General features: G+C 41.5%; 1 protein-coding gene across 7 annotated transcripts in view; it reads right to left on the reverse strand.

Annotated features, from left to right (window-relative positions):
- Window positions 1-3,240: 3,240 nt before the first annotated feature.
- Window positions 3,241-13,068, reverse strand: part of ALG9 (ALG9 alpha-1,2-mannosyltransferase) — a 90,827-nt gene continuing 80,999 nt past the window's right edge. For 6 of the 7 annotated variants that reach the window (XM_063671412.1, XM_063671411.1, XM_054440231.2 and 3 more), the window contains 2 exons: window positions 7,458-7,576; window positions 3,241-7,150 (listed from right to left, as the gene is read on the reverse strand). In XM_063671412.1, coding sequence (XP_063527482.1) covers window positions 7,113-7,150; window positions 7,458-7,576 — 157 coding nt within the window. In that variant the 3' untranslated portion in view covers window positions 3,241-7,112. Of the gene's footprint in view, window positions 7,151-7,339; window positions 7,577-13,068 lie in introns of those variants that run through there. The other variant, XM_063671413.1, reaches the window with a different exon arrangement.

The raw sequence follows: 13,068 nt of genomic DNA on the forward strand, positions 1-13,068 counted from the left end.
GCGCCACCACGCCTGACTAATTTTGTATTTTTAGTAGAGACGGGGTTTCTCCATGTTGGTCAGGCTGATCTCGAACTCCCGACCTCAGGTGATCTGCCAGCCACGGCCTCCCGAAGTGTTGGGATTACAGGTGTGAGCCACCGTGGCCGGCCAATAGTGGCAAATTTTTTAATGATTCCCAGGTTCTGTCTCGTGTAGCTCCATTGGAGAACTGCTGCTTTACAGGTCACAGCTTCTTCAGCAGTGGGTACTAGGCTGTTGAAGCAGCTAACCAATCAACCAAAAATGCACACTCTTCTCATTTGGCAACTTGCAATTCCCGAGTTAAGATGATCAGTCAAAGGCCAAGGGCACCACTTGCCAAATACAGTTTGTGTGACAGTGAAGGTCAAGAGAGCTCTTGTAAGGCAAGTATGTCTGAAATCCATGGCTGAAGGTCTGCAAAAAACCCTTGTCAGAGGAAGTTTGTCATAAATCACCCAATCTTTTGGCTGTTGGGACCACCAAGAAGTTGCCTCATTTATATACTTTTCTTTCTTTTAATTATATATTTTTAAAATATATAATTTTAAGAGGCGGGGTGGGGTCAAGCTTTATTGCCCAGGCTGATCTCAAACTCCTGGCCTCAGACGATCCTCCCACCTCAGCCTCCCAAAGTGTTGGGATTACAGGTGTGAGCCCCCTCATCCAGCCAACTTACATACTTTCATCTCTAGGCATGTAATGACAGAACAAGCCCAGAAACCAGAGGCAAAACCAAAAACAAGCAAAAAGCCCTACCACCTAAAGTATTTTATGAGAATTCACTGAAAAAAAGGAAAAAAAAGCTCATACTCAGGTAAAATGTTATTTATACCCAACTGTTAATTTTAACAGACTATTTATTCTACCAACCTACAACTGGAAATTCCCAGTCTTTCCTTGTCACTACAATTCCATAATCTCACATCCCTAATCTAAATTTCCCACATTATATTTCTCACGTGTTGGTTATCATTTGTTTAAATGTCAGGGCTATGCTGAATCCACAGCTGAAGAGAGCCAAAACAGCTTTCAGTTTTAAAATATCCCTTGCTACTTAATATGATTCAATCTGATGTATGGCTACGGTCATCTTGCAGACAGACTTCCTTTTCCTAGCAGGACATGTAGCTGGTAGGGCCCGAGCACCTCCTCACACCTGGAGGAGAGGCTTTCTGACCCAAACTTGTTCAGAAGATCTCCTGGGCTAGGTCCAACCCTCTAAAAGCAAGTCACAATAGGAATACTCAATAAAGGTACCCTCTCTCTCTCTTTAGAAGCTACCCTTCTAAAATGCTTTTGTGAAGAAGCACTTGTATTTCAGGAGAATTGGCGAAATATACACATTCATATCTTCCAAATTGCCCTTTTTGAGTACTACGGGCAGGATTTATAATTTGCCGTTTTTTCTTATTTTGTTTTGTTTTGTTTTGTTTTGAGACAGAGTGTTGCTCTGTCACCCAGGTTGGAGTGCAGTGGTGTGATGCTGGCTCACTGCAACCTCCACCTCCTGGGTTCAAGCGATTCTCATGTCTCAGCCTCCCGAGTAGCTGGGATTACAGGCACCCACCACCATGCCTGGCTAATTTTTATATTTTTGTAGAGATGGGGGCTTCACCATGTAGGCCAGGCTGGTTTCGAACTCTTGACCTCAAGTGATCTGCCCGCCTCAGCCTCCCAAAGTGTTGGAATTACAAGCATGAGCCACCATGTCCGTCCAACTTGCCATATTTTCTATGGTCTAATCCATGCCAAGTTGAGAGCAACAGTTTGTACATTAGTCCCAGGTCTCTTTTTGCTTTTCTTTCTTCATTGTCAATAAACATGTACAGTACCAAAATGTTCAGGGAACGACGTTGAGCACCGGGAGTACACAGCAGTGTGACGTGGTCTTTGCCCCTCATATGCCAACAATGGCCTTGCGAGACAGGGTTGCATGGTTTATATGTTAAGGTTCTATGCCATTATTAAGGACACTGGGTAATCAAGAAGGCTCAGAAAAGAATGTAATCAAAGAGTCTGAAGTCTAGAAAGCCTTCTTAGAAAAAGGAGACTCAGCCCTAACAGTAAGAGTAACAAATAAACACGGAGAAAGATGACATTCTAGACAACGGAAAATAAATTAAAGTTGTGGACTTCTCCTTCCTGGAATTATACTAATAAAAGCATCCTTTCTTCAAACAATTTGGGAGAAATAAATCAAACCAAGTTAAGGGCATCTGGGGTCCTATGGGAAGAAGAATGATAACAAACGGCACGACACCAGATGGCTGCTAGAAGTTATAGGGTATAAAATCCATGGCATAACAAGGACATTAGGAATTCATTTACAAAAAAAACTTATTCCAGCTGGGTGCAGTGGTGCATGCCTGTAGTCCGAGCTACTGAAGAGGTTGAGGCAGGAGGACTGTTTGTTGTTTAAGGCCAGCCTGAACAATATAACACATGCCATTTCTAAAATATAAAAAAGAAAAATTAAAAAAAAGTTATTCCTTCTGACAACCCCAACAAAGGGGGAAATTACCTAAGTGTTAGATATAACTGGATTAAGATTTCTAAGAAAATTAGACTCTCACAGTCCAGTGATTCTCATTCCAAAAACTTAAGATGGATCCAGGACTTCATCTCTTTTAGGTACAATGTTCATATATTGAGTAATTCCTTTTAATTTTTATTCATTTATTATTATATTTTTGAAATGGAGTCTTGCACTTGTTGCCCAGGCTGGAGGGGAATGGTGCAATCTTGGCTCACTGCAACCTCCACCTCCCAGGTTCAAGTGATTCTCGTGCCTCAGCCTCCCAAGTAGCTGGGATTACAGGCATGCGCCACTACGCCCAGCTATTTTGTATTTTTAGTAGAGACGTGGTTTCACCATGTTCGTCAGACTGGTCTTGAACTCCTGACCTCAAATGATCCACCCGGCTCGGCATCCCACAGTGCTGTGATTACAGGCGTGAGCCACTGCGCCTGGCCCATATATTAATTCCTACTGTGTGTGGTTTTAACATAGTTAAAATAAAACTAATCCTTACTGGGTTTCCCAAAGTCGTCTTCTAAAGTTTTCAGAATAAACATTCTAGGATATTTGGCCTGTAGAAGGCAGGTCTCCACACTGAGGAATAGGGCTGGAGTCAGGGAGAAAGAAGGAGTTGAGCTCCTTCAGTTTCCAATTTCCAAGAAAGGTTTAAAAGCAAAAGAGAAAATGTCACATTAAGAAAAAGAAAATCAAACTGCTACAATTTATTTAACTGTTTCTTTCACAGGAAATATAAGTATGTAATGTAAACACCAACATGTGAAATAAAGTACAAGGATCAGGAAGACAACTGAATTGGACAATACTCTTGCACTAACACTTTACTGCTTCCTGATTTCATTTGCAGCATGAATCACCTGGTTATACAGACTGGCAGAAGTAAAGGCAACATTCAGATTTACAGATACACCAGAAAGCCTCTGAAATCCAACGATGCCGTACGGAAGTCTGATCTTTCTCTTGCAAAAAAAATTAAAGCTGGGCACATGTCCATTTATCCATTTACCCAAGGCATTTAATGTAGGAGCATAAGAATGCACTGATTAACACGTGAGCTTTAATATGCTTGTGGAGGCCAAGATTAAATTGTACCTCTTCTCCCTCTTCAGAGAAAACAAAATTAACCAAATTAAAAGCAGAGCTGCCTGATACTAGCCAGAAGACTACATAATCACAGTGAATTCTTATTTCAATAAATCCCAGGAAATGCAAAACACAATAAATGATTGCCATTGGAGCTTTGCCCAAATGGTCACCGTAGACCTCATGCTGCAGAATCACATCGGGTTTTCAAGGTTCTTTCCTAGAACTCCAAAGTTGGAAAAATGACCGAGATAAATGGTTGGGATAAAGACCCATCATGATTTAAAACAAAGGGTCTATTTCCAAACTTGAATTCGGAATAAAGAGTATGGGCTGCAATTTTCTGTGATTATCTCAAAAAATTAAAATAACCTGTCTTCTTTCTTATCAGATGACACCTACCAGGTAGGAGGTAAATTTTGGTAATAGATGCCTACCGTGCAGACTGGTTCAGTAATGGTACTCAGCATCACAAGATTTGGGGATTCAGATAAGGCTGCTTTAGAGCTAGAAATCAGAGAACCATGCATTTGCCAAGTATACCTACTCCCTCACTCACCCCATGATCAAAGGCTATTAAAAATTATCTGGGCCGGGTGCGGTGGCTCATGCCTGTAATCCTAGCACTTTAGGAGGCCGAGGTGGGAGGATTACAAGGTCAGGAGTTTAAGACCAGCCTGGCCAACACGGTAAAACCCCACCTCTACTAAAAATACAAAAATCAGCTGAGCGCGGTGGTGGTGCGTGCCTGTAATCCCAGCTACTCAGGAGGCTGAGGCAGGAGAATTGCTTGAACCCGGGAGACAGAGGTTGCAGTGAGCTGAGGTCGTGCCATTATGCTCCAACCTGGGCGACAGAGCAAGACTCTGTCTCGGGAAAAAAAAAATAATATGTAATCCCACATCCCTCTATACTCCATAATCTATGGAGAAATAAGTATCTTGCATGCCTCCTCCTTTTGGCAAGCAGAACAGTCAGTGCAGGCTGAACACTGCTTTTTTGAGGGAGAAATGCTACTCTGAGTAGGTGTGTTGAAACTGTTTTTCCCAGGCAAAGCTATCCTTCCTATACTACAAAGTGATGGAGATTTTTAAAAATGTGTTTATAAAATATCACATGAAAACACCTTCACAACAAAAAACATTCATTTCTATATTCCTTACCTATAACATTTGGCACAGTGTTCTGCCATGTATTGTGCTCTCACTAAAGACATACATAGAACAGAGAGATCCAAAATCAGGTTTAAAAAGTGATAGGAACTGATATTTCCAAGGAATCCCTGCATCAGTCCTGGCCTTTCTTTGTGCTATATTATAATTAAGGTTTCGTTTTTTTTTAAAAAAAAAAAAAAAAAAGATGATAAAACAGATAAAACAGCATTACACTACTTTCATTAGAAAAAAGCCATTCATCACAGATGGACCTCCATTCCTGGATTCTTATTTACCTCTGCGAAACATAGAGGGCCTTAGCTACTGTGAAGAACAGCACATTATTACTGCAAGTAAGGCAAATGTTTCACTTACAATTCTCTGTCCTGTAGTCAGATCATATGTGCCAGTTTTACACTAGAAAATAGTAATCAAGAATTGAGAATTAAATGCCAGAGATCTTTCAAGCAAGGGGGATCCCAGTCTATCTTCACACACTCCCCAGTTATTGTTCTGTACTGTCTAGACCTATTACCTCTCCAGCGCTTCAACTCCGTCTCTGATATTCCCGCAGAGGAGATCTCAAAGAGGAGCTTTTTAATATTGTAACTAGCCATTTATTCTGTTATCACTTCTTTTCTTCTCTCTTGGCATCAGTTCCTATTAGAATGCCCTTCTCTTTGAAAATGAAAGATGGGGCTGGGTGCGGTGGCTCACGCCTGTAATACCAGCACTTTGGGAGGCTGAGGCGGGTGGATGACCTGAGGTCAGGAGTCCAAGACCAGCCTGGCCAACATGGTGAAACTCCGACTCTACTAAAAATACACAAATTAGCTGGGCATGATGGCACAAGCCTGTAATCCAAGCTACTCGGGAGGCTGAGGCATGAGAATTGCTTCAACCTGGGAGGCAGAGGTTGCAGTGAGCCGAGATCGCGCCACTGCGCTCCAGCCTGGGCGACAGAATGAGACTCTGTCTCAAAAAAAAAAAGAAAAATGAAAGATGGAACTTCTGAAAAATAGATTCATCCTATTTGCAGATATTCAGATCAGTTACCCTTAGGGAAATAAGGCACCTATAATGTGACCCCAGATTGACTACAGGAATAGTACTGATATTTGGATCCTGTGTGGCTGCGAAAGAACATGACTTCCAAACAGAAGCACTACTTTCCTGCCACAGGTCAGGCTGCATCACACAGCACTGTTGTGCTGGTCTAACACACAGGCAGACTAGAGGCTCCAAAGAACTCAAAGAAATACAGACACAATTCTTCCTTAAAATAGAAAGTTACAGTATCAGTTGGGGCTCTGGTTAACCTCATCAGTCCTTTCAAGTAATGTTTTCATGGTTGAGTGAGGAATATGGAGGAGCAATAGATGAGAGTAAGGAAACCTAGGTTCCAGTCCCAGCTCTATTACTTACTGGCTGTGTGACCTCAGGCAACTATCTTTACCTCCCCTCACTCCCCGCCTGCAGCCTGTTTCCTTATCTGTAAAATGGGGATAAAAATCACCTGCCTTGTCTACCACATGTTGTGACTGTGAGGATCAAATGAGATGCTGTGAAAGTGCCTTGTAAACTGAAGTACTGACTGTAAAGGCTTTTAAAGTAATAGTATACACTTATTACATTTTAATTAGGTCCTTATCATTGCTTATTTGTCTAGAAGTGCCCCATGCAGGATGTGTCTCACAACAGACAGAACTAAAAAATAGGTGTTATAAATATACACTGGTCCTTTTCACTGGGGGTGGTTAAAAAAAAAGGAAAATTCTTAATTTCCTCAGCAGTGGCCTCAGATTACATTACTTAAAAATGTGATGTCATCCAAATCTATCAATTGATAGAATTTTCTCCAAATATGTCCTATACAGTTGTAGTTTTGTCTGTTGATATCTTCACATGGAGGAGTCTAGAATTCAAAAAATAGCATGCTAAAACTAAAAAAAGCAATACAACCTTATAGTTACAGTTGGTTGTAAAGGAAATGAAAATTAGAGGCAACATTATAATAAAATTAGGTCACAGTTTCTCAAATGGTCGCCTTTTTCCTGAGATAGCTCCAGGACAGGGTCCTAGTCCTGTGAAATGCTTTAAAGAAGCTTAGTCTTGCTGGAGGTGAAAAGGACATGTGGGTTGGCAACTAGGCTGTGTTCATTTTCAGCACGAGGATTTCAACAAGAAGGTCTGCTAGGAGCTGCCAAACAGCTTTGGTGGAGAAGCCCATATGGCCTAAGAGAGGCTTGCTAGTTTTCAGATGCCAGGCCAGAGTGTGGAGAACAGCTTAACACAGCCATCCAGTACCAGGATTTTCAATTCTTCCTGTAAGTTGGTTCTGCTCTTCTCCGGTCTAGTAAATAATTGAACAGAGGAAAAACAATGAGATGTGGAGCAATATATCTATCTGTGCTTTAGGGCCTTTCTCTGCCTAGCTGCAAAAAGTTTACATGCAGAACAGAGACACACACAAGGAGCAAATGTGACTTTGACTAGACTTTGAAATAGACTTTGACTAGCCCAGAGCACCCAGATTCCAGTATTCATGTCAGAAGACCTTTATTACAAATGTTACAGGCGATGACTTGCAGGGAGTCAGGTCACTGGAATCAATAGTTAACAAGACAGTTGTCCTTTGGGGCCACAGGTGTGTTGCTAACCTCCACTTTTCTTCCTGATTTGCTTTGCTTTCCGGGGTTTAAGGATGGTGTAGTTTACATACACTGTATACTGATCTGACAGGAAGGGGACATAGAATGCCCGCAGCAGCTTTGAAGATCTGAAAAACAAGGGTTAAAAAAAAGAATTTTATCACTTGGGAGAATTTACTAATGGTACTAAATGTGATTAAAATAAATAAACTAATCTGTAGTAAGGATTATATTTTATTCAAGTGGCACAGAAAAGCCTACTACTTCAGTACTAGATCACCATAAAAGACTTAATCAAGGCTGAGTACCTTGTCACCTAAACGAAAATTTATTGTTGTCCCTAATAAGCCACAGTATATCCTTCAGAACAGTTCTAGGTCTTCATTTTGCATTAGAATGTGCCATAGAAAAATTCCAGGTCAATCAAAGGACTGCTATTGCTGAAATGAATTCTTAATACCAAAATGGTTTCTGCATCTAAGAAACTGTAGAGATGCCAAGTACTCAAATGACCTGGACTCCAGCTCTAAGTTTTCCTGGAAAGGGCAAGAAAACTACGTCCTGGGTACCTGTGCATAGTGTTCCAGTATTGTCTAAGTCAAGGAAAGAGTCTACACACAAGTTCCATGTTGTGACAACATGTCCCTGGTAAATTATATCTACTTATTACTGAAATATAAGAACTGAAAACCTAAATTTCTCATGAATTTCTGAAGAATGTGAAAAGTGCTTATACTTTTAAATATATTATCGGCCGGGTGCAGTGGCCCACACCTGTAATTCCAGCACTTTCAGAGGCTGAGGCAGGCAGATCATTTGAGGTCAGGAGTTCGAGACCAGCCAGATCAACATGGTGAAACTCTGTCTCTATTAAAAATACAAAAAAATTAGCCAGGCATGGTGGTGCATGCCTGTAATCCCAGCTACTTGGGAGGCTGACAGGAGAATTGCTTGAACCCAGGAGGCGGAGGTTGCAGTGAACCGAGACCATGCCTCTGCACTCCAGCATGGGTGACAGAGTGAGACCCCATCTCAATAAAAATAAATTTTATTTATTTTGTATTATTTTATTTCTTTTTTTGAGACGGAGTCTTGCTCTGTCACCCAGGCTGGAGTGCAGTGGCGCGATCTCGGCTCACTGCAAGCTCCGCCTCCCGGGTTTACGCCATTCTCCTGCCTCAGCCTCCTGAGTGGCTGGGATTATAGGCACCTGCCACCACGCCCGGCTAATTTTTTTGTATTTTTTAGTAGAGATGGGGTTTCACTGTGTTAGCCAGGATGGTCTTGATCTCCTGACCTCGTGATCCGCCTGCCTCAGCCTCCCAAAGTGCTGGGATTACAGGCGTGAGCCACCACACCTGGCCAAAAAATAAATTTAAAAAATTAAAAATAAAAATAAATATATGACTTAATCCGTTTGATAATCCTGTGAGGAAGTGGCATTATTATCCCTATTTTATAAAAGGGAAACTAAGGCTTCAACTTGCTCAGGGTTACACAGTAAGTGACAGAGGCCTCATTCAAATCCAGGTTTGATTCCAGAGTCTGCACTCTTAACCATTATGGTTTATCATGCATCCCAGGAATAGACTAACAGGATTTATCATTTCCTAGAAAAAGTTGTCATAATAGTTTTAAATTCTGTATGGAATATTACTTCCTGACTCTGATTTCTGAGTCTGAAAATCAAAAGTTGGCCTAGTTACTGCCATCCTGAATGAGGTAGCTGAAGGTGTTCCACTGGCAGTCCTTTTCCAAATTCTAAACTTGTAAATGTCATGTCAACGTGGCATTTGTACTGGCAGCCTACCCTTGGGTTTGGCAGATTCCTACAATGCCTGCACACAATGACACTGTGCTTGGCATGCACGCCTCTTAGAGATTCTTCCCAACTAGGACGCTGGCAGTGCCCTGTGCTCTGTAAGATTCACTTCACTTCAACAGTGAACTCTATCAAGGGCTTTGATAGAGAAAGGAGGTTTGGAGAAGAGACATGAGACAAAGCAGGGCTCCTGTAAATAAAATGAACAGGAAGAGGAAGCATCTACCCCAGTCAAGGAGAAGTTAATGGCCAGGCACGGTGGCTCAGGCCTGTAATCCCAATATTTTGAGAGGCTGAGGTGGGAGGATTGCTTGAGTCCAGGAGTTTGAGCCCAGCCTGGGCAACAAAGTGAGACCTGTGTTTACAAAAAATGTTTAAAAATTAGTATGGCAGGGTGGCACGCACCCGCAGTCCCAGCTATTCTGAAGTCTGAGCGGGTAGTATGGCATGAGCCCATAAGCCCAGGAGGTTGAGGCTGCAGTGAGCTGTGATCGTGCCACTGCACTCCAGCCTGGGTGACAGAGTGAGACATTGTCCAAAAAAAAAAAGTTACTCTTTTCATCTACACTGCAAATAAGGTGAAGGGTAAAGGGTAGAACAGAAAGATGCAAAATAGAGCAAACTCCTACAAGCTTTAGTAAAGAAAGTATAAAACTAACAAGTGTAATTTCCATTCTAGTTGACTCTACAATAAAAGCTTCATTAATATAGTCACTGTATATTTCTGGTCAACTCAGTCCTTGGTATAACCTCAGGGTCCAGTGGACCCAATTTTAGTTTTCAACTTTCTTTTTTTTTTTTTTTTTTTTTCCAAGAGACAGGGTCTCACTATTTTGCCCAGGCTGGCCTTGAACTCCTGGGCTCAAGCAATCCTCCTGCCTCGGTCTCCCAAACTGTTGGGATTACAGGTGTGAGCCACCTCGCCTGTCCCAGGTTTTTACTTTCTTTTTGTAGCAATTCCTTACTATTTGGGAGGATTGGTAGTTCATAATTTTATTCTTTTTAGAGTCTTTCAAAGAACAAAGATAAATTATACTTATTTTTATTTATTTATTTTGAGACAAGGTCTCGCTCTGTTGCCCAAGCTAGAGTGCAGTGGCATGATCATAGTTCACTGCAGCCTTGACCTCCTGAGCTCAAGCAATCCTCCCACCTCAGCTTCCTGAGTAGCTGGGCTACAGGTGTGCCTGGCTAATTTACCTTTTGTAGAGATGGGGTTTCATTATGTTGTCCAGGCTGCCCTTGAACTCCTGGACTCGAGCAATCCACCTGCCTCAGCCTCCCAAAGTGTCAGGATTACAGGCATGAGCCACCGTACCCAGCCTATAAAATAACTTAAAAATAGGTCAGATGCGTTGGCTCATGCCTGTAATCCCAGCACTTTGGGAGGCCGAGGCCACCGAGGTCAGGAGTTCAAGACCAGCCTGGCCAAGATGGTGAAACCCCGTCTCTACTAAAAGTACAAAAATTACAGCGCGCCTGTAATCCCAGCTACTCAGGAGGCTGAGGTAGGAGAATTGCTTGAACCTGGGGGGTAGAAGTTGCAGTGAGCCGAGACTGTGCCACTGCACTCCTGCCTGGGTGACAGAGCGAGACTCTGTCTCAAAAAAAAAAAACCAAAAACTTAAAAATATAGAAAACAAAGAGGGTCAATTGGACTGAGATAGTAAATGGTGATGACTATTTTCCTGGTAGGCTGATAGATCATGTTCAAAAAATTTTTCTGATAATTTCAGAAAATGATCTTATTCTGATTCCACTCAGGAGTTGGAAAAAAAAATTTCCTGATCACTAGGTGTGAATAAAAGAGAAAAAAAAAAGAATAATAATAAAAAAACTATCTTGGTCTGCACAGGGGTTATATCATCATCAAAAACACTGACTAGCAGCCAGGCGTGGTAGCTCACTTGAGGTCAGGAGCTCAAGACCAGCCTGGCCAACATGGTGAAACCCTGTCTCTACTAAAAATACAAAAATTAGCTGGGCGTGGTGGCGGGTGCCTTTAATCGCAGCTACTCAGGTGGCTGAGGCAGGAGAATTGAACCTGGAGATGGAGCTTGTAGTAAACCAAGATGGCGCCACTGCACTCCAGCCTGGGTGATGAGGCAAGACTCTGTCTCAAAAACAAAACAAAACAAAACAAAATAAAACACTGACTAGGCAGGTGTTGTGGTATGTTCCTGTAATCCTGGGTACATGAAAGAATTGCTTGGGCCCAGGAGTTCAAGGGCAACCTGGGCAAACACAGCAAAACTGCATTTCTGAAAAATAAAAAAATTAAAAAAATAAGTGGCTGGACTGAAGTAGAAGAAGGACTACTATGCATTATTGTTGAGTTCAAAAGGCAGGCTAAAACAAAGGTAAAAAATAAAAGAGATTGGAAGAAAATGCAATATATGTACCAGACGATTTGCATCTAGACTATATAAACTGTTCCTTCCATCAGTAAGACAACTCAACAGGAAAAAATCACAAAAGATATGATTACAGAAGAGAAATGCAAATGGTTGATAAACATGAAATAATGATCAGTCTTACCAGGAATCAGGGAAATGCAAGACTAGACAGAATTTTCAATAATCAGGTTTGGAAAAGTTAAAAAGCCTGACAGTCTCAAACACTGATGAGGAATCAGTAAACAGATATTGCCGGTGAAAGTGTAAGCCTGCATAGCCACTTAGAAAGGCAGTTTTAGCAGCATCAATTAAAACAAAAATTATGCAGTCCCTGTGATACAGCAGAGGACTTTTACTTTGTACTTTACACCATGTTATTTATTTATTTGCTTGTTTTACAAACAATCTACTTGGTTTTCCATTTGCTATGATTAAAAATTTCAAATATATATGAGTAGATAAATTTATTACTTATAATAATGTTTTAAAACCAGTAGACAAATTTTTAAATAAAGGAAACCTTTGATTTTCAAAAACAAAAAGCAATCAAACAAAAAAAAATCAATGTGCCTACTATATGTAAGCATTTGTGTGCTGGCTCTGAAGATATATAAGTCTCTCTTCTCAAAGGGCTAATAAGCTAGTTGGGTAGAAACAGATTATGAATGATACATCATCATAACTTAGCATATGGTAAATTCTAAACAGCTGACACAGAAGTTCAAAGTGATAATGCAAACATTCAGGCGGGAGGTCAAATGCTGAGGGCTGGGTAGGTAGGTGTATAAGCAGCATTTAATAAACATGTAGCACATCATTTCATTTTATTCATCCAATATTCCAAGGTATGCTAAGCAGGAAAAGCAACTTGTCTAACCATAACCAAATCTACAGGGATCTCAGGTTAAATAATCTGTGCATTCAGCAGCAACTAGAGGTGGGCTGAATAAATCCCAAACTCTTTCTCATTGCCTACAAAGCCCTAGGAGATCTAGCTCTTGCCTGATTGTCCCACCTCACCTTGTGCGATCTTCCTCCCGGACCTCTACACTCCGGCTACACCAGCCCCCTTTCAGTTCTTCAAAAATACAAGTTCCTCCTACCTTAGAGCCTTTACATATGCTGTTGCCTCAGCCAGGAACACTCTTCCAGTCTGTTTTTCTCATGACTGAGTCCATCTCATTTTTAAAGTCTCAGCTTAAAAGTTAACTCCTTTGGCCAGACACAGTGGCTTATGCCTGTAATCCCAGCACTTTGGGAGGCCAAGTTGGGTGAATCACTTGAGGTCAGGAGTTCGAGACCAGTCTGGCCAACATGGTGAAACCCCGTCTCTACTAAAAATACAAAATTAGCCGGCTGTGGTGGCGCACACCTGTAATCCCAATTATTTCGGAGGCTAAGG

This window comes from Pongo pygmaeus, chromosome 9 (genome assembly GCF_028885625.2).
Source record: "Pongo pygmaeus isolate AG05252 chromosome 9, NHGRI_mPonPyg2-v2.0_pri, whole genome shotgun sequence".
NCBI lineage: Eukaryota > Metazoa > Chordata > Mammalia > Primates > Hominidae > Pongo > Pongo pygmaeus.